Source organism: Pseudomyrmex gracilis, unplaced genomic scaffold, assembly GCF_002006095.1.
Source record: "Pseudomyrmex gracilis isolate BER0280 unplaced genomic scaffold, ASM200609v1 scaffold_109, whole genome shotgun sequence".
Classification (NCBI taxonomy): Eukaryota; Metazoa; Arthropoda; class Insecta; order Hymenoptera; family Formicidae; genus Pseudomyrmex; species Pseudomyrmex gracilis.
Genome location: NW_018020693.1, coordinates 230,802 through 257,503, shown reverse-complemented (window position 1 = coordinate 257,503; position 26,702 = coordinate 230,802). Strand labels below are relative to the sequence as shown.

At 47.3% G+C, this 26,702-nt stretch overlaps 1 protein-coding gene across 2 annotated transcripts in view; it reads right to left on the bottom strand.

Annotated features, from left to right (window-relative positions):
- The window catches only part of LOC109856143 (GATA-binding factor C-like), a 53,130-nt gene that overhangs the window by 6,485 nt on the left and 19,943 nt on the right, over positions 1 to 26,702 (bottom strand). Inside the window, exon 3 of one of the 2 annotated variants that reach the window (XM_020431096.1) lies at positions 4,192 to 4,326. In XM_020431096.1, coding sequence (XP_020286685.1) covers positions 4,192 to 4,326 — 135 coding nt within the window. The remainder of the gene's footprint in view (positions 1 to 4,191; positions 4,327 to 26,702) is intronic. The other variant, XM_020431097.1, reaches the window with a different exon arrangement.

The window sequence follows — 26,702 nt, the reverse complement described above, 5'->3', positions numbered from 1 at the left end:
GAGTTTAGCCACGGAGCGCTCTATCGGTCCGCTCTATCTTAACGACGCTAGATCTGTCCTTTTCTCCACCCGATTCCCGCGCGCGCGCAGTCCCACTCTTCTGCCTTCACCCTCGCCACGACCTGTCTCGTGAGAGAAGTCGAAGAGAAGAAAGACAGAGAGGGAGAAAGAGAAAGAGAACGCAGCGTGAGAGACGGGAAGAGAAATACGTCTGTCACCCAAATGATTGATTCGTCCCGGTCTTCTCTATCGAAGGCGAAACTCCGGAAACGACTTTCACGACGATAATATCTTTCGGTAAAAATCTCCGCGTGACCGCCTGATTGGCAACCTCCGCGATAACTTGCGACAATAGTGAATAATTTCGAATCAAAGAGACACGCACGTACAGTCGGCGTCAATAAATCGTTTCGTAGCCCCGGGAGCTAGGGGTAAGAGAGACGGTATACCCTAGGAGTAAGTACCGCCAACGGGCGCCGCACTAACTAACTGTAGCAGATTTCGATGAATTGATCAATTACAGTATTTACTGCTAGGGAATACCGTCCCTCTTACCTCTAGCTCCCCGCATCCACGAAACGATTCATTGACGCCGACTGTACCACACACACACACATGCGCAATCGGGGGATCCTTCACACAAATATTCATTGAGAAAATCACTTGAAGAAACGTCAATGAAATTGCGCGTACAACCGTTGTTGGGTTTTTTTAATCATCGATCAAGATGATCTCTCTCGGCTCGACAGTCGATTAGCGCGAGAGATTCTAACTATGGGATCGGGGACCAATAAACGAAAGGGTCCGCGCGCTCAAATATACACGAACGTCGAAAGTGCGTCAGAGTGCTCCGTTCGACTATTTCGAGAGAGCCGTCGAGTTTCGCTCGCGCAGCCGACGTTTCGTTTCTTCTTTCAGTCGTGGAAGAAGAGAAGAGATTCGGACACGGGGCCCCGGCGCTAAGACTGTAATGTGTCGGCTTAACGTCAACGGAGACAGTCGCCTATTCCCAACCAACTCGGACTGCGGGGCCCGCTTCGCCGGCTATCTGTGCGTGTGTGCACGTGTCACGAATTACATGCGAGCGCTGCACGCTCGACTGACGCGTGAGGAATCCGCATGAGGGCAGCGGGAGAATAAAAGAACGAAAAGTACACGCGGAATCCTTTCGCGTGAGCAATCGCAAGTGTACAGGTTTTAATGCGAAATATCCCCCCCAACCCAAAGCGAGAACGGACTGTTGCCTGCAAACTGGAGAACTCGAAAGGACTTTTCGATCTCATGCGATAATCCCTGAGTAACTTGCTATTCTGACAACAAATAGGAGACACGCACACGCGTACACAAAGAAAAATTGATTTGCGAAAGAGGAAGCACTGAGCCACTTAGCAACTAGAAACGGAACGAAAGAAGACGGGGCAAAAGACGGGGAATTAGATTCCACGGCGGAGAGACTCCCGACAATGGATATCCAGAGTCTCGATGACAATGGCAACTCGATACTTCGTTTAACCAAGGTCCGGCTTTTTATTCTCAAGAACGACGCTGGCCACTGACGACGACGACGACGACGACAAGCGTCGATCGGCTTCGACGGTGGCCGTGGGGGACGACCTTTTGCCTCCGCTCTATTATCGGAAAAGAAAAAGCGTTTCATTGCGAACCGGCGCGGCAGCATCGGCTCGATCTTTTGCCGTGTAACGGCGGATCTTTTGTCGGCTCCTCTCGCTTTTGAAAACTCTCGTGTCGCGTCCGATACGCCACGAAGAAAATTCCCGGAGTATTAAGTATCCATTACGGCGCTTCACGTTCCACATCTCCCTTCCCGTCTTCTACTGAAAAAATGTCCCATCCATCCCTTTCTCCTTTCCTCCCGAAGGAGTCTCCCGAAGATTTCGTCGCGGAGGAAACGGAAGCGGGCGTATTCGGGAAACGGCAAATGTTTCTTCCGTAGCGGGGGAACAATCGGAGCTGCGTCTCGGTCGTGGGAAGGGATCTCCGATTGAAATCGGTCGCTGCTCGAGGGAATAGGGAAAAGACTTCTCATTTCCGCGAACGCGCGCGCTCTCCGGTCCGTCTCGCGATCGTTCTCTTTGCCGCGGGCGCACGCACTCCCGGACTACAGGAAGCACGCTATTAAACCCGCTGTGCTCTCAAACGCGGGTCTCAAACCAGTTTACGCGGGGAATATAAAGTCTAAAAGTAAAATAACGCCGCGCGTACGTAACGAATTAACATATAATACAACTGTTCGTCTTTTGTGTTTCGGAAATTCGGGTAATTCGCTTCTGCTTTTCACTTTTTTGCGTGCGCGCGGAAATTAAGCGGCGGATGTTCCACGACAAGTATAGAAACCCAGCGGTTGTTCCTCGAAGAAGCGCAACAAACGGCTCGCGACGAGAGCGGCTCTCTCCTCCCTCTCCCCCCTCGTCGTCTCTTCTCTGTTCTCTCCGCGTGTCAGGGGCGTATCCGCGTGTCTGTGGCGGCGTATCTTGATTTCCAACCGGCGCGATCTCTTCCGAGCTAATCGCGATAAGACTGAGGGAAAAAAGAGGGCCCCCGGGAGAACGCGCGCCGCCTGAGGGGAACTACTCACTCTGGGTGAAAAGAGGATTCATTTGCGGCGCGCGCTAATTGGCTCGCGATTTCTCTGCGCGAGCCGGGCCGCGGACATTCGTCACGTTTGCCCCCGTCACAGTAGGCTTTCTGTGTGTGACGCGAAAACAAGGCGATGCACTGTGCGCGTGGCTCTCCCATCGCCGTAGCAAATCGCTCGTTCGAATTTACGCGACTTTTTTTTCCCATCCCTAGCCTCTCGCCCGTTTATCTCGCATGTTCAATCTTGTCGCGCGATTATACTTGCCGGGAACTTCTTGGGCAATCCGATGGGACGTGATCGTGATTTATTTCGCACACAATTATATTAAAATATTATAAATTGTAATTATATAGTCGTTATTATTAATATTATAATGTAATCAAATGGCACGCAAATACTCTCGGCAACTACGAGAATCCGGTTTTTCCGCGTAGGCGTTGAAAACGAAAACAACGACGGGCAGAGCGGCGCGCGTGTTGTTTCATCTCCGTGAGCGCGCTAATTCCGCGGAATTCCTCAGCTAGAAACCGTCGCGACGCGTGTCTTGTCTATTAAGGTCGCTGCCCACACGCTCCCGTCTTGAGAGATTTCCGTCTCGCGGAAGTTCAGCGGCACAACACGACGACGAGCGGGACCCGAAGAACCGTGATGTCGTCGCGGGGTAAAATATCGCAACGAAGAAAAAAAAAACAGCAAAATAGTGTCCGCTCGCTCGAGCCTCTACCGTGTCTCGATCAAGTTTATCGCGTCCCCCTTCGCGCCACGGCGCTTACTTCCGGCGTTTCCGGTGTCACACGCCGTTGAGCACGCTCTATCCCTTCCAGAGGTCTGTGTACGTGTGTAAGGACCACGTCCGACAAACCAGAAAGCATCCTAATTGTTGGCGCAACACCAGGGGTCCTCCCCTCCGCGTCTTCATTGTCGGAGACATTGTGCGTGTCTGTGTTCGCAAACGGCCACCCGCGGCTACTGCTCTCTTCCGACGAGAAAAAATCAACGTTACAACAACGGAGACGCACGGATTCCGTGAGTCTTTTAACTTTTCACACACATCGACCAGATTAACTCGTCAAAGCGAGAGTAAAGAAAATTTACTGACCCAATCGCGAATAAATCGCATTTGATCTAAGATTAATTTTACCGATAATACGCATTTGAATTACGTGACAGTATATCTCCGATCACGTGTATTGCGTAAGGCAATAAAAAGTGATATTTAACAAGCGATTATTCGCGACAACGACGCGACAGGTATTAATTCCACACCCGAATCGAGCTACCGATTGTTCGAATGTTAAAGAGCAAACTTTCTCTTTCTCGATTAACTGACTAATTAATATGTCGCCTGAACGCGACGTGTCCGTCGTAAGAGTGCCGGTAAATTCACGTTTTTACCAACCGACGATGTATAAAAAAAAGTCAATACATAAAAAAGTCTTTGTTTGACAGCAACACGTCGATGTATCGAAAACGCGCTCGAGGTTCTGGGCGCGGTGTGTTACAAAGTGCAGTTGTGTTTCGGAGGAGTCGAGTTTGTGACTTGACGACGAGCATCCGCGAGCGGGGAATAATAATTAATGAGCACTACTCACGTTGTGCAACTTGTAGTAGAGTCCGCAGGCGTTGCAGACCGGCTCGCCGGCCTGGTTCCTCCGCCAGAGAGTCGTGGTCGCCGTCTTGCAGTTGGCGCAGCTGGTGCCCGCCCGTCTCGCCGCACTCTGCAGCGACAGTTTTGGAAAAAGAGAAGACACAGATATCACACCCGTCACGATAAAGTTTCGGACGATCGTCGCGCGGCTAGATTTAACCCTAGCAATATCAACACACACCCTCTGTAACTTTAGTTCTCAATCTAAACTGTATAGCCTGTCGCTATGTACAACATGCTGTACATTCGCGCTGTTAAAATTTGTTGTAACTGTAAAAAGTATATGCGATAAAACAATATTATTATTATTATCGCGCGTACGCGTGTTTTAATAGTTTTACATATCTCCGTAAATAATAAAATTCGATAACGGTAGTAGACAAAAACTTTCTTCTGGCTAGATGCTAGGGTTAGATCTATTTCTATCGTTAATAATTGTTCAATTACTTAAGCTTAATTACGCAGAACGTTGTAAAATGGCGAGGAAAGAGTTGTGGTGTGCTGTGTAACACTCACGAGATAGCGGTAACATCGGTCAAGAAACACACGGCGCGTGAAAGTTTCGCGATCAAGACTCACGTCATGCAAGAAATATAAAACGGATGATGGAATGAAACACTCTCGAGTGTGCGTAATATACTCGAGAGTCCGTATTCTAACTCCCACACCAGAAGCGCATTCGATCCGTCGGCTTAAAACGCGCGGAATCAAAAAGCCACGGGCCTTGACGCGGGTTACCGTGACACATCAACCCTCCCCCATCCCGTCTTCTCCCCGAAATCCATGCTCAGGCGGCCGTGGATCGGATCGACGTTCGGATCCGTTCGTGGAAGGAGAGAAGAGAATCGGTGATGCGGAGAGCGAGAAGAAGCTTATGGTGCGGCAGGAAAGCGCGTCTCTCCCATTCTCGGCGAGTGGGAAATTTGAAAAAACTCGAGGGGGCCCCGAGGGGTGTATACACCTGTACACCCTCGTCGACGCATGCGAGTGGCAAACATTTAACAAAAAGAAGCGGGATCCATTTTTATCCCTCGGGGACTAACCGCGGCTTATTTCCCCGGGACCGGCGCGCGAAGAAGAAGAAGAAGAAGAAGAAAGCAGGTATCTCGTTCCGTGTGTTGAATCCGTATTATGACGCTCTTTGGCCCGATGCTTCTCCGGTTTATACACAGCCCTCTCATATCCCTCTCTCTTTTCCCGCTGAACCACTTAACCGTTAATAGACGATACTATGTTGCCGAAGAACTCGGCTCGCTGCAGAGGGCAAACCTTCTGGGCGCACAACGCGTTTCATCGAAACGAAATAAATTACAGTATTACGTAGTTTTTCGCGTTACTCGCGAACGCCATGTATATTTTACAATTTAATATTGGTCAATGGACTCATTGACACGTGAATTGCTGATAAGGACGAGTACTTCACAAAGCTGATCAGTGTGCCGAGATAACAACGGCACGCACAAGATGTTTCCTTTCCGAGAGGCGCCCATCTTTTTGACCCACCACTTTCGCCCCTCGTTCACCTCCTACTCACGAACCACTTAACCTCCTCCCTTCCTCCCGCCCCTCCCGGGATGACACTGCACTCGGAAAGGCAGGGCACCGTCGGGGCAAAACGATATACCTGCGCCATTGTCGGCGAAAGTATAAAATACAGGGGATGCCCGGGGCCGCCTCCCCTCCTGCTCTCGCATAATAGTGAGCTTATTGAAATTTCTTTGAGCGAGAGGGATAGCTCGCGTGTCCCCCTCCTTTTCCGTGCGCGACACAAAATTGCCCTCTTTTGTACTCTGTTCTCCTCTCAAAGTATTATTGCGTCACAATGAACTCTGAGACAGTGTGTCGAGCGAGTGTGTCTTTCGAGTTTGTGTCTCGTTTTGTCAAACGCCTCTCTTTCGAGCGCAGTCTCGCGTCTCGCTGGCGTATTCAGGCGCGAATTCGCGGATCGATGCGCGATCGAGTGGTTCGGAGGAGTTTCCGGAAGATAGTCGGTAGTAAACGCTGGTTATATTGTGACGAATTTGTGTGAGAAACAGCTTCGGAGAGAGATCGAACGATATCAAAGATGCAACCAATATCGTTAACTATTACAATTAATTAATAAAATTAATCGTCGCGCGATGAATTTACGCGTTACTTGTGTGTGAGAGAAAGAAAAAAACACCATCGATAAAAATCATCCTTCGATCCATTTTTGTCCTGCGAAGTTCGCGTCGTGAGAACGGACCCTTGTTTACCTCGGGAATGAAACACCAAGGGTTCCCGGGAGGGAGGTTTGGCGAGGAGCGGCGGGAGGAGAGGCAGGTACGGTGCGGTGTGTAATCATGCCTTATCAGGCGGATCTTATCAACCCTTGCGTAGCAAAAGGGGTCCGCGCGGGGCGCGCTTGTTGCGGGACGCCCGGGGAAAACCCTCCGTCCCGGGGAATCAATACGCGGAGAGCCACCTCATCAATATAGCGGCGTCGCCTATCTGCTCTAGATCTTTAACACCCTCGGCGCGGGGAGTCCGGACACTCCGAAAATCGCCGGCCGGTACCTACCGGCCATCACGTTCGCGCGGCTAATGGTTATTAAACGAGAAACGTGGGGCAAGTTTCCAGACGAGCGAGTGTTTCGACTGATCCGGGAGATCATTAGCAAATGGAGAATAATTCGTCGACGAGCGGTGGACAGAGCGACGAGCGTGTGACACCGGGGGATCAAGTTCGCGAATATTATAGTGAAATGTCAAAATGACGCCAATTTGTTTCTCATTTATGTTTTCTTGTTGTCATAAATAAAATATATTCTTTACTTCGTTAAATAAATGTCGAAATGTTTTATTTTTCGGATTATTTTATATATATATATACCTCGTGACCTCGGGGATTAATCTATAATCTGTCCTAACTTTATCTTCAAATGTTCTCTTTTGCTTATGTGAATAGAGAAGACATCCAATTACAATTTGTTACGATATGAAATTATTTTCTCTTGATGTTCTGAGAGCTACTGTCTGCTGTATGGATTGACGCGCGAGCGCGTTCCTTCGTGCGGGAACGACCGACTGGTCAACCGGCACCGGTCGTGCACGCATTGCTGGGCGATTAGAACCCTGAAAGTAGTCGTTTCCCCACGGTAAGTTCCCGTCGCGCGTCATATTCCGGTAACGGCGCGACGTTCGATCCCGGGAAGAAGCTCGCAGACTAGTAGATTCCCCGTCTGTATTTCTACACGACGGCGAATTTATTTATCTCACGCGCGTACCCCGACGAAGGACGAGAGAGCTCCCGGTAATTGCCGCCGTAAGCCCGGCCCGCGTATCGGGGACTCGCGCGCGGGCGCGGACAATACTTTATCATCCGCTGCCGGGCGCGTTTGGAACCGGTTGCCTCCAGAAGGCAGAGCTCCGGACACTGACGGATATGACATTTCTGAAGTTCGCGGCGATCTACGTTTCTCGCGTCGCTTTATTCCTATTTTATCTCCCTCCTCTTGCTTTCTTTTCCCCGTGGCCGCTACCCTCGCCGTTCCTTCCCCCCCTTCGACCTCTCCTCCTCTTCGGCTCCGCAGTCGTCAGTCTTTTTCTTCTTCGCTTCTCTTCTATCTTGCCCTCCTCCTCTTAGAGTTCGACCTCGCGTTTCCCTCGCTCGTTTTATTTCGCTCCCTCGTTGCCACCCCAACGTACATCGACTCGGCCTCAGCTCAGTCCCGATGAGGAAGAGAAGGAGATGAAAGAATGAGAAATTTCTCTCTCTCTCTCTCTCTCTCTCTCTCTCTCTCTCTCTCTCTCTTTCTGTTCCACAGCGGCAAATCGCATTTTTATTTTCCATCGATCTTTGTGCCTCCTCCTTCGAGCGAGAGCGAACGAGACGACTTTGAGAGCGCGTCATTCTCGAAATTGAAAACTGGATTATCGGCTTCGATGGACGTCTGGTTCGATGGACAAGCTCGCGTGCGAATAGTCATTCGTTCAATGACTTTACATCGTGAGATGAGGAATTTTATCTTCATTTGGCTTCGTCGTCGCAAAAAAAAAACTTCGATACGGATCTTAATAACGCGTCGCAATTATTTAATTAAATCTGTATACGTGCAATAATAACATATATGAAATAATTCTTTCTAAAGAAAGTAAACTCGCTGAGGATAAAGACAAAAACCAGACGCTATGACAGGAACAAGCGATAGAAAGGCATGTTGCGCCGCTTATCACGACAATCCTTAATGCGCTAATCGTGTAAGTAAATAAAATAAAAAAATAAAAAAAAAACGAAGAAAGTTGCACGAGGAAAACGGCTACCGATGTCGATAGCAACACGACCGCATGAGAGATCACGAAATCCTTTCGCCGACTGGACCATTACGCGCGTTATTAATTAGCTCGATATACTGATTAATGACCGGGCCCGCGATAATTCTAATAATACTACACGCGATGTTTGCGCTTCTCCGGATGAAGCCAGTTGAAGCAAAAGAATCCTGATCGATATTTCAATCGTGCCCGACTCGAATAAACTCGTTTTAACTTTGTTGAAATAAACAAAGATGTGTTAAACGTTACCTTTTTGAAGTCGATTTATTTGCATCGTGCGCGTAACAGGGGGGAATAATATATTAAAATACTTAATTCCTATAAATAGAGTTTGAATTAAAATGATTCTTTGCGACAGCTATCGAATTTTCGACGATGTCGTCTCGCGCTCATTTCCGAAAAGCCGATCTTTGTTTTGAAATACAAGAAGATCGATATCTCGTCGTAGTATACGACAACAAGTTCGATCGACGGTTTGACAACGACCCCTGCATGTAGCGCGTCACACGCTCGATCGATATCGGCGTTGACTATTTTGAGAAATCGTCTTGGCTCTTTCGTGCGCTATTCTTTGCCGCTACGAGATAGAGAAGCTGCACGACGATCCGCTAAGCCGAAAATCGGCGCTCCGGGATCAACGAAATCCGGCCGGCAATTTTTCGCGCGCGCACGCGCAGGTCCGCATTGCGCGCGAGTAAACTATCGTTTTACGAGCGTATATAGCCTCGATAACGATCTGCGGGTATCCTTGACTGAATCGTGACTAGAAGCGACGGGGAGCGGGCGAGCAGCAGCGGCGATATACGCTCGGATACAAACATTGTTCTCCGCATCGGGATACAAATTGCTCGTATACGCCGCGGCAACTGCTAGCGGCGGGGTGGAATAAATAATAGGGGATATACGTGGCGGGATGCAAAGAAGAGATACGCAGGACTAATTCTTTCGTGTCGTCTCCGGTTGTTTCTTTCTTTCCTTCCTCGAATTCCTCTTTGAAGATCCGGGATTCTCTTCTTCCTCGGAATTACGGAAGAGGAGCCCAACTTGCTTTTATTATTATTAGAAAGTAGCTGGGCAAGATTCCGCTCGCGATCTTCACGCGTTTTATTCCGCGCGTTCTCGCGCGAGACCGCGACCGATTTTGCTGACCGCGTGTGGAACCGGCTGGGAAAGATTGCGGAATCGCGCGGCGAGGTCTCTCTCTCCCTCTCTCCTTCGTTCTCTCTTCGTCTCTCTCTTCCGAGAGCACGTGGGCCGAAATGGCGGATGCTGCGGGAACACACCGTCTCGGTGGCGACCGGCGATATCTCGGGTTCTCTCTTCTCTCTCTCTCTCTCTCTCTCTCTCTCGCTTCTACTTGCGCGCGGGGAAGCGCGCCCCCGAGGCGGCGTGTGTAATACAGATAAATACGCGGCACGTCTCGCCGTGGTATATACTCGCTACTCTCGCGCAGGCATATAATATAATGCACCGACGGTACTGCGCGCGCTTGTAACTGTGACAAGCAGTGGTACCACATTCCTAACACTAGCGCGCGCGCTCCGGTGCACAGCAGCGTGCACACAATCCTTTTCTCCTCCTCCTCCTCTTCCTTCTCTTGCTCCTCTTTCTCTTTCTCTTCGCCACCCTTTCCCTTCACCTGTCTCTTTCCTCACCGCGCGTTTCTTCTTTCTCTCTAATTCTTTTTTTTTTCCGTCTCTCGCCCGTCTCTCGCGATCCAGAGTAGGATACGAACAATGTATCGGGGTTTTCGTGCAAAAAGATGCATCCTGGACGGTGGGGCAACATTCTCTCGATCAGTCGACTGCACTGATGATAAATGGAGCGCGGAGAACGGAAACGCGCACAGGTTGCATTTATTTAGTACGACGAAACTATTACCCAGTTGTGTTGTACGCGCGATACAGTCATCCCGTGTCGGAATTGCGGCTGTTCCAGTTTCGAGGGATCAGTCTACTTCCACGCGAGTCTGTAGTGACTCGCGTATCTCCCCTCGCGGATCTTCCACCTTTCTGAGCAAATTCGCGAATCTCGCAAATCCGACCTCGTGATTCCGCCGAGCGTGTCGCGCGTAAAAGATCGCGAAAACACAAAGGTGACTCCATGTACATACGTCAGCGACGTAAATTTATTATTTGCTTGAAATATATCTCGTACGCATACGCTCTCCGGCGTCTATTGCACGATAAATTTTTACATAAGCGCCATAAATCAGTGCACAGTGCCCATTGTTGAGAAAACCCAAGGATATCACGGCGCCAATGAGAAATGTGGAAAGTAAGGTCGCGCTTACTTAGGTCTACGTATAGGTAATACGCGCGCGTTAAACCATCGCGCGCGCCGCCGTCTTTCCAATTTTTATAATTTTTTTTTCCAACAACTTACCACCCGCGCGATTACATATTTATTCCGCGCGAAATCATCCGTTTGTTGAAGTCTCAAGGACATTCTCTCCTCCTCCTCCTCCGTGTACTCGGCGTTGCGAGAAATCGTTCCGAGAATCGTGGAAAGTAAGGCCGCGCCGCAACATGCGTGTCGTATGCATATATTAGATCCTTCTAATTCCACTCTTTATCGCGGCAACGCGATAATTACCAATTAATCGCGCGATTATTGTCAGACGAATAATAGAATTGCGTTTTACAGTCTCACAATTTCGCAAGCTCGCGGGCACGCTCGATGAAGACACGTAAGACGTCGTCGCCTCGTAATATATTCTCGCACGATACCAAGTTTCAGAGAGACGCGGTGAGTCGACTGCCGATCGTCAGTCCCTGATCAAAGGTCAGGTTATTATAAAAGCGAACGAATACTTATTGACTATACCTCATCGAGAGAGAGAAAGACAGAGAGACTAGTAATCTACTAAAATATTCGCAATTAGCGAATCAGCCGCGCGCAAAAGGGGGTCACACACGTTGTACGTTCGGCGTGTCCCACCGAGGAGGCTGCACGCGTTCCACGAAGTGCATCGCGCACACGGCTCGATCTCGCGGTATATCTTTACGGTGTGTATTAGCAGAAAGAGAAGTAGAAGGAAGAGGCGGCGAGGAAGAGAGGAGAGGAGACACGATCGAGAGAACGAGAGAGCCTAGCTAGCCATTACCGCCGTGCTACCACGGAGTGTGGTAGCCAATCTATATGATAAACAGCCTGTGTTAGGTGTACACGCGTGTGCAGCTGTACAATACGACCGGCTCTCCTACGGTTGAGCATCTCTCGACGCGAATATGCACGCCCGTGTCACTCGGACCCGTTACCTGGAACGCACCATCGGGTCACCGTGTCGTGCGCGTGTTCAAAATTTATTCGCCAGTTGACATGTCGCCGATTCGACTCTGTCCTTTCGCGATGACGTACCCTCTCCGCTCCGACTAACGTCGCGGATTTTGTGTGCGACACATAGAAATGTCATCGACGATATTTATCGAAGAAAATGCATCGTAATCGATTTCCTATTACGTACTTAGAGACCACTTGCCTCTCGACGGGTAATTGCAGCGCGCGCGCCCCGAGCTATTAAACTAAACGGCATTAAAACTAAATGGCTCGCCAATATAATAAGAGCCTGCTAAAAATTATATTTGACATATAACGTTTACTTTCTGAGAGCGAACGTTAATATTAATTTAGAAATATCACCCGATCTCTCTCTCTCTCTCTCTCTTTCTTTTTCTTCTCCGTGTGTGTTGCAAGAATATAATAAAGACACGTTTTCTATTAACTTCATTATATTAAAGGTAACTCCTTTCAGGATTACGCCTTAATTTTCTACAAAAATTTATATATAATGTGTACCTGAAATCGTGAGCTTTTCATTATAAGTCATCAACCGTATAAGAAACTTACGTCGCAGCAATGACGTATATTCGCGAATCACGTTCAGATTTCTATCGCCGTGTTATCGCATCGGCGCGCGATACTATCGCGCGTTGCGATTATTACGGAGCGAAGCGCGGGTGGGACGTCGCGCTACTTCACTTAACGGCGCAGAAATAATCTATCGCGCTCGTCGGAGAAGCTGGGAAACGAGACATTGAACAGACCTTGGGTCGGTATATAAAACCAACCTTTCACTCATCTTCCATCCACATAGAGAACGCGACCGCGCGCAAGATCGGCGAGGCAGCAAACGATTTTCGCTGCGCACGCCATGACGTTAGTGTGCGCGCGAGACCACGCCACACACCGCCGATTGATTCTGCCTTTCTAATAGCGCGAGCCTTGCTGCCGGCCGCGCGGGCAAGACCCCCCAAAGAACGTCCATTCGAATTGTTCGCAAATAATAATGGCCGCACGGGCGGATTTTATAATATATCGCTCGCGCGGTTATACACCGGCGATTCAATTATTCGCTCCGAAACGCGTTCCGCTCGCGCGAGAGATTACCGGAATCGAATGTACGCAATCGCACATTGTTACGCCATAATAATTACATTGTTGTTGCGAGAGAGCGAAGCGTGATAAATGGAACTTTTTTTTTTCTATACGATGGAGATGTATCGGGAGGTATCATCGCGCAGAGCGCAGTGAATTCGCTGTTTTGTGCATTTTTGCCGTTTTTGACAAAAATGATTCTTTGCGAAAACAAAAACATCTCGGCTCAGATGTAATTTCACAAATAAAAATATTTGTGTAATTTATAATAATAAAAACATTTATTGTAATTTATTCAGAACGAAAGGAGAGAGTCGCAATGTGCAGAAGCTTTTTAACGATCTCTCTAGAACTCGCACTGCCAGTATAGGCTGAACACACCGAGCAGGAGGAAGAAAGAGATGAGGATGAGGAGGAGGAAGAGGAGGAGGTGAGTCTCCGCGCGTTCGCGGTGGATTTATTTAAATTGCGAGCAATGTTCCACCGTGTTCAGCAGCTTCTTCTGCCCCGGCGCAATCGAAATCGAGCAAAACGAGCCGTCGGCTCCAAGTCGATGGCGTGTAGCGGGTCGCCAGTTTATAAGGCGGGGAGAAGCCCGAACGGTGGGTCGCCCTGTGGAACCACCTCAGTGGTTAAGGTGTGCGTGTCTTTCTTTCTCTTTTTCCTCTTCTCTCTTTCCCTTCCTTTCTCGTCTTTTTTTTTCTTCGTGTATCGCCTCCTGTCTTTTCACCTCTCCTTCGCTTCGTATACGGTCCGCTTATAAACGAACCACCCCCGTGAGAACCGCTCGTCGATGACGACAGGGCTCCGCTCGGTCGGAGAACGCAAACGGGCAGAGAGACAATAGATCGGTTGGGAGAGTTGATTGATAATATGTCAGAGAGATATGTACCTCGGTAAATTGGCGCGAAAGTGTTTCATGCCCCGTGTTTCAAGGGGAACGTTCAGTTTCTCCGTAACTCTTCGTGTGTGCCATTTGAAATTTTTTTTTTTTTTTACGTCGCTGTAGATTAAAAATGTTATAGCTAACCACTCTGCCGTGTTCCGCCTTTTATTTTATAATTATATAGAAATCGAAAGGATCGAGAATTGTAAACAGGTTTCTTACCGAACAAAGTACAACTCGTAATTGCGGATAGCTTACTTATAAGTGTCAAGCTTTTCAATAGAATCAGCAGAGCGACGCAAATGACTTGTTAGTTCACTTTATATTTTATATTTATTTACTCACTCACTCGCTCTCTCTCTCTCTCTCTCAATGTGAAAAATTATCGCAGACATTGCGGCGTTGCATTTGCACGAAGCTAATACCGTCGAGAACTCGAGCTTGATATACAACGGGTCCGTAAAACGAATCGCGGAAACTACGACAGAGGAAACAAAAACACTCGGTAATATTTGACAGATCGGTGCGCCGTACGAGAGACCGCGAGAACATAACAAAGGATGAGCAATTGCCGCGAATTTTTCTCTCTCCCTTTCCCTTTCTCTTTCTCTCTCTCTCTCTCTCTCTCTTGACCGCGCGCTGTCGTCTCGCATCAGAAGCGGTAATGGGAATTTTTGCAAATAAGTCTATATACACCGGGGCGATATCATTAAATGGATATACCCGGCAGCTATCGAGCCGGTTTCCGGCTCACGGTGCACGACGCGTGCGCACGTCTTGCGCACCGTGTAATTGCGGCAATCCGGGATGCATCCACCGAGGCATTGCGGCAACCGATACGACTTCTGTGCGCTGCAGCACTTAAGTCCGTCTCAAATTGAACCACCGCATTACCTAATTGCATTAATTTATTATCCGAGCCGGATTCGTTCAAAGAATCGTCATTGCGGCGACATGAGAATGTAATGTTTCTGATTTTCGTTTTCGTACATATTTAATTATATTTATCCGCCGCGTTGTGTGTACGCTCATTAAATGATTTAATTAAGAAACCGTCAGTTTGCATCGCACGATCGTACTAGCGAACTGATTTTTTTCTTCTCTGAATTACGGCAGAACGAAAGGGGAATGTACTGATCCGAGAGAGAGAAAGAGAGAGAGAGAAAAAGAGAGAGAGAGAGAGAGAGGCGCGTATAACGGGTTCGCACGGACAAGAACGACAAAATAAACAAGCGTGTAATTAGCTGACAGCACGTGGAAGTCTCGGCTTAGAACATCATCCGCGAGTGTACAGTAACCATAAAACATAATCATAGACCTCGTCCGAAGAGAGGCTGTGTACGCGTGTTTTGAATATATTTCAAACTCCAAAGTCGATTACGGGGAAAAAAAATAAAATAAAATAACGACGTTAATTCAAAGGCCATCTCTAGTTCTGAAACGTCGTGAATCAATTTCGACATTTATTATTAAAGTTTTTCCTGCGCGCGCGTGGAATCGAAGTCTATCAAGACTTTTCCACGTGTCGCCCGAAGCGAAACGTTTCACGTAATAGTTGCCGAGAGAGAAGAACGAGGTGGAGGAGGGATTCTCGAGAAGAGAGAAGGAGAAACGCGAGAGGAAGGAGATGCGAGGAGAGAGAGACGAGAATGCATTCGCATACGAAATAAAGTGGCGTATTTACACGGTGAGATCGCAGTATACATACATACGGCCGACTGTAAATTACACCGTAAATCGTGGGGTGTTATTTGAGAGAGGGAAAGGAGGATCGCGAGCGAAACAGAACGAGAGAGAACGAAGGATAAGGAAGTCAGAGGAGAAGGAGGAGGAAACGAAGAGAAGATGGCAACGACGGCCAAGTTTATGGAGCGCGAGATGATTTACGGGACGATAGTTGAAAACAAGTCTCACGGATCAAAAGACGTGTAAATTGCCTGGTTATGCACCACGGACGTCTTACGTCCGCGCGCTCCCGGCAGACAATGGGTTAATAACACGTGGCCCGCGTTAATTATGCATTCAAATACATATTAGAGAGGACGCGGGCGAAAGTGCCGGTGCGCTCCCGTAGGCGGATTTCAATTTGTTTACTCTGCGAGATTAAGTCGTTCGTCACAGTCAATGGAGATGATGACGTCTATAAAAAAAAGAAAAAAAATTACGACTCTCTCTCTCTCTCATTCGATATATCTTCGATCAAAACGCAGATTTGTATGAAAAATGTATCTCTGTTATAATTGGTCCGAGTGAGGTGTAATTTTGTATCTCACCGCGTGCTATCGGGAGATTAATTCTGGAGGGAGAGAAAAAAGGGGAGAAATTATAGTAATCACCGCGAATCAAGATCACGTAATCTGATATCGCTCTCTCGTGTAAAATATTCATGTATGTTAACCGCATAAATCTTCTGGTGTAATTATCAAATTATTGCGCGCGGGAATGGATCTAGTTTGTAAACTTCACTTGCGTCGCGCATTTCTATATATTTTCGCGCATCGCTCGATACGTGTAAGGATACGCGTGTGTTTTTTATGTTTCCACACGATGTTTCCGCGGAGGTGACAAGACTTCACGCGTCCGAAATGCCCGTTCGGCCCTCTAAACAAACATAAAGCTGCTCGTTAGTTGTTGCAGCAGCAGGAAGCGGGACCCCGTACACGATCGAGCGAATTGTTACAATGCGCAGTGACACGAGAATGCATTCGAACGTGTCGCTGCTGTACCGACCCCGCGATCAACCTGCTCACGTGGTGCGAAGAACCGCGCAATTATATACGATTTTTTTTTATCACACTTCCCTGTGTCCCACATTACGCGAGAACGTGTCACACACCGGGTGTTTTAACAAACACCCAGAAACAGAAAATCCAAGCTCGCGTACTTTTTCATTAAAAAACAATCCATTTCTTTCTGAGAACTCAAAGTTATTTATGTTAGAAAAAAATCGCATTGAATTTAATTCGCAAGAATATTTTATATGCATAAGTTATGCTATCAATTAGTACAAGTTTCCGTTTAAAGTATCGCGTGTGCACCTATATTTGCATAAATTATTATCTGCGCTCGATGACACATTTGGAATGTTTTTTTTTTCCACGTCTCCGTATTTTTCATTCCCGAACGTGCGGCGACAGACGCACAATCTCGCGGGGAAACGAATCCGACCGAGGCGCGGAGATCGGAATCAACGACCGTTGCCAATAAAAATGGAGGGTTGTTTACAAAGGATAATGCAATTAGTCTCGCGCCGGTCGAGAGACCAACGCGCGCGGCCGGTTTCTTCGGAAGCGTTTATTCCGCTCCCGATTTGGCCTCCTCGCTCGCTCACACTTCGCTCTCCTTCGCGGCAACTCCGCGTGGGCAGTGAATTACGAGGTTGAACCCCCGGGGCGCGCGCTCCAGAAGAAGGCGTGCACGAGAAAAAAGGGTGCAGCTACTCCGCGCGCTCCTTGTTTCAATGGAACATAAATAAAAATTGTCTCCCTCGCTACCCCGAAAGCTGCTGCTGCTGCTTCTGCTGCTACTGCCGTCGTCCTTTATTTCTGTATGTTTCGGCGATGCGCTCGACCTCCTCCCCCTCCCTCCTCAAAAAAAATACGCGCGGAATTTGCATAGCGCGGGACTGTACAACTTCGCTATCGGATGCAAAACTCCGCAGATAGGAGTGAATTAATTCGTCCTACCGCCCGAAGAGAAACAAGTCATTCCTATATACCGCACTCGCGCGATATACGCGTAGAGAAACGCGCAACATTTATAAAACAAATATCTCCGTGTGTTGCGCGGTGTGTCACAATTACAAAAAAGTTTTAGTAACTTCGCCTCATTAGCATCAGTTATTGACACGCACGGCAGACGATCGTCATTTTGCATTCGCGAAATTAATCGTCGGGATTATTAATGCTTCTGTTTAGTGTTGCCGTTAATCATCGATTTGGATTTTATCTTTGCAACATCTCGAAGAAGATTAGCTTTTTCACGTATCACCGAGAAATATCGAAGATTAAACGAATTCTCTCTCTCTCTTCTGCAATTAAAGGAAAAACACACATAGGCGCGCGTCTATTACACACACGCAACTCTCGCGCGCAAAGAGAATTAATACGCAGAGAAGAGATTAATCTGGCGATCGGCTCTCGCGATCGCGTGGCGACTTCATTTTCCGCGTCTCGCGTCTCTCGCGCGTTGTATATCGCGCAAATACATTCATATACACGCGCGTATATATCACACGACTACTTTGCAAGGATACAGGCATCTATAATTCAAGGTGTTACAAGTAAACGATCCTAGAATAGCGTAAATCATCGGCGCGCAGTGTAATTCTTCTCGCAACGCGAAGTGCGGCTCCAAGTTTTAACGTCGCGTCTCTGACGCTCACGGCGAGATGACTAACGCGCGCATTGTCTTCGTTAATCGATCTTCGGGAAAACGCAGGCGATTGTTTTCGCATAAATCCCCGCTTTGTTATCACGACGAAGGATCTACTTGCGCTCGAATGTGCAAAACCTGGCGCCAATTTCGAGAAACGCGATTTTTTTTAATTTTAATTACACGCGCAATAAAACTTCATTATTTAGTCAGGTAACAATTACGAGGATAAAAGTATTACGTGTAGAAAAGCGGCGTTTATGTCTCGGAACGGCAAGAAGTGCAATGTAACAACACCTCCGTTTTCAATATCGCGAAATCGGGCGTGTACCCGATACGCGGACTCCCAACGTGTGCCGTTAAATTATAGTTGTTTGCGCGATTAACCATGTGTTCCGTATTTGCATGCGAGACGGCTGATTATCATCTGAAAATGCCGCCGCGATTCTGGCCGCCGAAAGGGACATGCGTCACGGGGTCTCGAAAGCCGCGCGCGAAACACGCTTTTTCACGGTCCCCGCCACGGTTCTTGACCGTGAGCCACTTGGTTATACTTAACGGGAATTGCGGCCGGCAGTTTGGAGTGCAATCAATGTTGCGATTGTTATGCACAACGCGGAAAGAGAAAAATGTCACACACGTTCAGGAACACTTATTATCTCTCCGTCAGGAAGCGATATAAACGCGGTGCATCACATCGCTCTTCTCTCTCGCGCATGTACGCACGTTCTTCGTTTATCGCTCGCGTCGAGGGTGAAACATTGATTCTTCCAGTCTACCGCAATGCACAACATTATGCAATTAATAGCCGATCGCTTCTACAATCGCGAGCGCGAAACGCGAGAGAGGCTCTCGCGTTCCCGTTACTCGCTCGCAACCGCGCGCGGCGATCACGCGTGTCAATACTTTTGCCATACACACACACGTGCGGTGGACTATACCTATCGCGCGATATAGCGCGTACAACCGTGACGCAATACTTTATTACACATTTATATCCGGCGAGCGTCATCGGCGCGCGGACTTCCAGCTCCCTGCAATTTCGCTGACAGGTAAATTGCGCGCGCGTTGCGCACTCTCGCGATTGCGATTTTTATTTATTTTTTTTTGCAGCTCTGTTCCTCCCTCCTCCTCCTCTTCTCCGGAAAAGAGATACGGATGTGTGATATCTCGGGCAACGATTCGGGCGGAGAGATCAGTTGCGAAGTCGGGAACAAACGTGCGCGCGCGCGGTTTAACCAACGCGCGAGAGACAAATGGCCATAAAACGAGCGCGCTAATGATCGGGAAAATCGCTGCTTATTGAAAAGCATTAGATTACAGACGAGCGCGGCAAAGACGATGCGCCGGCGCGCAGACGGATAATTGCGATTCGCTCGCCGTAATCTGCAGTTAGATAATATACGATATGATACTGTGTGCATCTCTCCCGGGTTGCGCGCGATTACCATACACACACACACACACACACTCACAGTTCAAGTTCGTGTGAATGCGCACACACGTATAAGTCAGTCCGCCGCTTTTAATGGCATCATCATAGCTTCGCCGATGACCGGCGCGCGCGCACGCGTGCGAAGCGCCGTGGCACATCGCGATTGCATCAATTCGACTAATTTCTGCTGTTCCGTGACGATCGAGATAATGAAATTGTGTATAAAATCGCCGATCAATCGGGAGATCCTTTCTCGAGATGATATCATAAATCATCATTACGATTCTGCATTTTAACGGATTGTTCCGTGCGTACGTATAGCGTGCTTAGATTATTATAACGCGCATGTGCGAGTGAATGTACATGTACATATACATATATATACGGTATATAATATCGCGAATATATACGAACGCGCGCGCTACTCAACTTACGTCACAGTTCTTAATAGCGAGCGATTGGTTTTTAATAGTAAATCGAGGAGAGTCGTTAACGCCATTAAGAAACATTATTCCCGCCGTATCGGTAATTCGCTTAATTCCTTCTCCTTGACAGGTTAGACAATTAGATTAAATAAGTGCGTCACATATCGCTGAACACTGCGCTCTATTTTTTTTTTTTATTTTTTTATTTTTTACGTCGTAGTTTATAAAATGCGATTTTATGAAACACGCGCACGACACGACTGCTACTTCTTCTCTCGGTCGGTCGTAAAATACACGGAGACGGCGTTTTACGACCATCGACGACTTTGTGCCGCTTCGCGCGCAACTTTGATGCGGGGATTAACCTTATATACGCGCGCCCGATACACCTAACGACGATACACCTCACAACCGTCGTCGTTCGTTTTCAGCTCGCCTAAACGAGCAAACGCGCCTATCTCGATTTTTCTCTTCGCGAGAGAGTCGAGCGAAGGCCCGTCGTGGAAATTAAATCGAGCGCATTACCACCGCGCAGGAACTCTCCGATCTCTCGCTCCGGCCGCGCGATCTTCTCGCGATAGCGTATGCAAATGCGCGCGGCGCACCGCGTCTCGTCGTCTCACCGAATGTGTGTCGATTCTCCGCCGTCCGAACGGCGCCCGGGCGTACATTCTTCGCCCGGACTTCGAACGTCACCGGGAAATTGTCGCGATTTTTCGAGGAAAAACGCGCGGTCGCCTTTTATTGCCAATTAACAGGAAAAAAATTTTTTATCGATCGCGCGCGCGCAAACGTGTGTGCGCGTGTATGAGGACGTGCGGGGAAATTACACATGTTCGTAATTCGCTGAAAATCGGCGTCGAGAGTTCCGTTCGATAAAATTACGCATGTCGCTTCGCATGAAGTAGAAGCAATTTCAAGCATTTTGCGTGAGTGGATATTCCATCGACTTGACGCAATAAAAAAAAAAAAACCACATCGAGTTAAAAGACATGAACGTTCAGGAATTCCTGCGTCTCGGAGGAATATCATTTGCATCGTCCTCCTCGCGCGTTGCTCAAAAAAAAAAAAATCTCACTCGGTAGCGACGGGTACGCGTTTAAGTGGAGTATGAATCACTCGCGATCCGACGATCGATACCGCTCGCTCGCTCGCTCTCGACTCGGTCCCGGCACTTACAGCGTGAAAGTAACGAAACGAGTTGTCCGTACGTAAATTAATCGGCCGCTATCATTAGCGGCATTAGTCGCAATGCGGTGCCACGTCGCGCGCGCGCGTACATATATATATATATATATATATACATAATGTGCGATATTATACAAAATCATTCCGAAGCGCTTATTATATATCGCAACAATGTTACTCCGCAAAACCGCACACGACCGCTGTAATATCTCTAGGGGAGACTCCTAATTCGCACTTCATTCCAGGCGCGCGCAAATGATTGTAATTACGTATGTAATGATTTGTATACTCAATACAATGATTTAATCACCGATGTCGACCGCGATAAGCTCGATAGGTCGCGCGCTGTTGGAGCGAAAAAAAATTCAACGCGCCATCGATACGGATATTACTTAGATATGGATATTATTCGAGAGTCAACACGTTAGAAACATTGTAATTAAAGTAATGTATCTAAATAAATTACACATCGACGTTAGAAAACCTAAGATCGATCAGCGGGGAAACAGCAGCGAATGAACGATCTCGAGGTATAGAAACGATCTAATGATCGAATAAAAAAAAAAACGGACATTTCGGAAATAAAACGCGAAAATAAAAAACACTCGCGAAACACCTGAATTTCATCCGTTGGCAATGTACCTGCATTTGAGTTGCGCGCGGTGTTTCGTCGCTCGGTGTTTGGCACGACGACGGAGAAACCCGGCGTGGTTAAGTGTGTTAAAGAGTGCTCTAGTGAACTTTTAGTCACGGCCACACCCAGCCTCCGTCCGAGGCAAGGCTGGACCTCTTACACACACCCACACTCCGGTCATGTGTACTTTCGTCCGGACGTGCTTCAAACATAACGGGTGTCCGAAACGAAAGAGAGAGAGAGAAAGAGACGACCGGAGAAAGGAGAGAGAGAGAAAAAAAAGGAAGAAAGAGAGGAACGTGTTTCGTTCATGTAAATTTGCATGCATGCGATGCGGAACGCAATATTTCAAAGCACTTGTATCTCAATTTCGCAAGTGGCAGTGGTTATTTAGGATGTGACTCTCTCTTTCTCATTTGGTAATTTTTAACGCTAAATTATCGACCATTTAAATCGCAAGATAATCTCCTTTTTTTGTTGATTCTGTTTGCTTGTTTTTTTCTAGTTTTTTATAATGTAAGGAATATGTTAATTGCAATAACCAAAATCGGTGCGATGATAGCGCGACGTTCTCTTCGAGCATGTGAAAATGATGATCGAGCGGAAATTAGCATACACACGCACGTCAGAACATAGTAGTCTTCTAAGCGTGTTATCTGCGCTACTTTCAATCGGCTACTAATCGCGAACCTTCCTTATAATCGTTTTATGTCGTCGTCGTTGCCAGCGTTTATTATTCGTTCGTTTGGTGCCGCTTTCTATTGGCAACAATCTTCGTCATATACGCGCGAACGAAGCGACAAGACCATTCATATATGTAAAACAGCTGAAATTAAAACTACGGATAGATAAGACTGTGATCTAATTATTTCGCATCGTCTTTTCGCGCGACACAAATTCTTCCAAACGCGGAATTACATCGTACAACACATCAGTGACAAAATCCGACACTGCAATTACCGCATCGCAGTTGTTTTCAAGCTGTGACATCTACTTTGCGCAAATCTAATTACGCGGTCTTCAAGGCGACACTCGTTCAGAGGAAAATGTCGGAAAAAAGAGAGAAAAATCGTGTTTTGCGAAAAGCAAATCTCAACCTCGCTATACATTTCCAATACTCGACGGGCAGTTAAATCCCATCATCTCTGTTTGCGCGCGCGATCGATGTCGCGAGACACCACCGTCATTATCTTCGTCCCGAGAAAGTGCAACGGTGCATTAATGAGTTGCGTCACCGATTAAAAACCGCGCGCGATGCATATATATTATTTTCCGCTCCTCCCGTTCAACCAACACGACGGAATCTCGTTTCTTCTCTCATTACGGTTATCGTTTTACAGTCGTCGAACTTCAAACGTCGCACAACTTATCAATTTAGTTGTACATATATATATATATGCCCGCGCGCGCCGTTTTGCTATCTCCGCTCGATCTGTCTATCCCGTGTTTTACATTTCACGGTTGCTCTCGCTTCCGAACATGAACATTGCGAACGTTATCGCTCTCTTTTCTCCTCCGCGAGCTAATACTCCGAGAGAGTACTGCTTTGCATATCACAAATTGAAGCGTGCTTTCGAGCGTACTCGTGCGCGCGCTCCTGGCATTCTCTTTCTCCCTCTGTATCTGCCGCCGTCGCGATACTTGGTACGAGCTGCGTATATACCGAGAGATACATACCTCTCCTCGGGTATTAGACAAGTCGAGTAGTAGTGTGTCCAGGTGTGTAACACCGACCCGATCTCGTCTGGCATTTAAATCGTTTTACAACGTCGCTCCCACCGCCCCGTGTGTACGCGCGCCGTGTATGTACACACGCGCGCGCGCACATCTCGTGCGTGAATACGCGAGAGAACACTCGCTCCTCCTACGCTCTCGAGCGAGATCGAGCACGCGGAAGAAATCTGGCGCGCGGCGTTCACCGCTCTTTTGTCTCTTCGCGCTTAATTTTCTTCCAAATGCGCGACTCTGATATTTCGCAAAAATCCGGAGGACTTATTAAAACAAATCAATCTTTTTTTTCTTTTCTCGGCGGAAATGATATTTGTGTCTTAAAAATGCGTGAGGTAACAATATGCAATTTCATAATATTGTCGAAGATGTTCAAATTGTCATTAACTCCAAGATGTTTACTCGCTCGAGCGCGATAACTTCTGTTACGCCTACGGCCGCTACTGCGGAAAACTTTGCGGATACTTCGTGCGCACACGCGCACATGATCAGCATGATTGTATGTTAATACGTAGCCGTGTAATGTCCGCGCTTGTATGCGTGTGAGAGACAGAAGTTGTGCAACTGTCCTGCGCGCGTACGTCAGACAATACACGACAACACACTCGTGTGTACGCACGCGCACAACTAAACAGGATTGAATATCCTGTTCGGCTTATTAGGGCAAGGTGGCCAGCCTTGCTACTTTGATACCGGTATCAATGATAGTGTAATGTACCGACCGCCAACCCGAATCGGCGAGGGCGTTTAATGCTGACGTTTCGAGCTAATAGTGAGCCACACGCTGGGCTACGACGCAAGTTGTCGGAAAAAGAAAGAGAGAGAGAGAGAGAAACCTTGTGATTCGCGTTAATACGCGATTTATCTCACTCGGGCTCTCCAATAAATTACATTAACGCCGCTGCAACGCCCGTGTACGCCTTTATTTTCGAGAGCAACGAGGACACTTTGCGCGCAACTACTGTGTAGCAATTGTCGAGCATTTCGCAAGCCGCGCGCATTCCCGCATTGTTGTGCGCTTATTTTTGACTTACTAAAAATAAAAAAATTAAAAAAAAAACTAAACTTATGTAAAAGACTGCTTTTAAAAAACTAAAAACTGGTTTTTCTCTCTCTCTCTCTCTCTCTCTCTGTAAATAATTAGCCTGTCAATAAAAAATAATGAACGTGTACAATGTTTCTGTTATTTAGGAGATAATAATTTTCCTTGTCTTTGATGTTTCTTGCCGATAATTTATACAGTGCGCTCCTTACATTATCGCGAGATATGTTAATTGGAATTGCTGCTGAGTTGTTGTTACGAAGCTTGCGTGATACGTTGCAATCTTAAATTATAATAAAGACGCGATGTGTACTAGACAAACAAAAAAAAACAAATATAAGACACGCGTTATTTTTAGACCTAGTAAAATACTTGCATTTATTTTATGACTGCAAACGTCGGCGAGTAGTTTTTGCATCGCATAATATATAAATTTTGTCTGTATATTATTTGAATCACAATGTGTTGCAATAAAAAAATATTAAACGAGCGTATTATTAATACATCTCCTCCGCGTCTCTCTTTCTTCTCATTGTTTCGCGTGCGCGACAAAAATTCCACTTTTCTTATTGATATTGATAACTACGTATCTTTTTTTAAGTGTCTCGAGATGTGTCGAGTAGCGCAAGATTCAACCACGTGGTTGGGTCTCGATGCGGCCATTCGTCAAACAGATTTTTCTCCGGGATCCGCGCTTGAAACATGCGGTTCTTCTTATCTGCTCGGTCAACGATCAGCGCGATTAGCGACGGTGATTATTCAACCGCGCCGCCACTTACTGCCGCGCACGACGATCTGTTTTATCGCGAGGACTCGTGGGAGTCCTCGAACGCGGAGGCGAGTCGGATCGTTTTTCTTTTCTATTCCGCAAACAGATCTATCTCTCTCTCTGTTTCATCTGTCTCTCGCGAAATCACGTCACTCATGCTCTCTCTGTCATTTTATCGTGAACAAGCTGTCACAAGGAGAAGCTAATTTTAAAACTCTCAAATTTTTTTTCTCTTATTCACAAGCAAAACACAAGACTCGTCGAAAACGGATGCTTGACGACGTTGCTTGATTTTGAATTTTTTGTTGCCGTATAATCGATTAAAGTTCCATTGCCGGCACACACACACCGCATAGATACATACATATTCGCGTGAATAACCGAGATAACTCAACCTCTCGAGAAGCGACGTCTAACGGACGCGAGATTCCGCGGAATCGCATTCGCCACGCGCTTGATCGCTCCGCACTTGTGTTTAACATAGAGGCAGGATTTAATTAATCGACGAAGCGCGCGAACAAGACATTTATCTTCCACGCTAGATTTTCCTCTTTTTCTCTCTTCTCTCTTTCTTCCATCTTTTCTTCCAATCTCGCCCGATAACTCTTCTCGATCATCTTCTTGCTACACCGCGAAACTAACGGAGCGCGTATGTGTCACGCGACGGTGTAAAAGAAACGCGGATCAAGAGTGCGAGTGCACGCGGGCTCGAGGAGGCCTTTTTAAGTCTTCCTACATCGCGCTCTTAGACTGTGGCATTATTATTTATTTATAGCGTCATTATGTTGTCTCCATTATGCTTGGCCACGGTCTCTCTCTATCTCTTTCTTGAATAACAAATGCTGAGGAGCCAGTGCTCGTTCGCGCGCCGCCTGTATATCGTTGCGAATTGCCTCAAGACGCGAATATATGTAATTATCGAATGCGCTTGCTAACGGCAATGACGAGATACGTCCGCGATCTACGTCGGAAATCGATCGTTTGAGAATCGTTTCGAAAAGCGTGTCCCGATACATATCGAAGCGAAGGACGACGAACGGATGCGTATAAAAGCGTTGATAAACGAGGTGGCGTATATGTTAATATTTATCCGTGCCGCGCGCGATGTAGTTACAGTTTTTAAGCGCTCTTTACGCGAGCGTGACATTTAGAGACGCTTTAATGATGGAAACGGTAAAGTGTCTTGGCGATGAAGTCCATGACTGTCGCTCAGAATAGCCGTTGCGCCTCTTCGTTCGCTTTTATACGACCGCGATAAATAACATCTCGCCGGTGTTACTAAGCACCTCGTGCGTGAGACC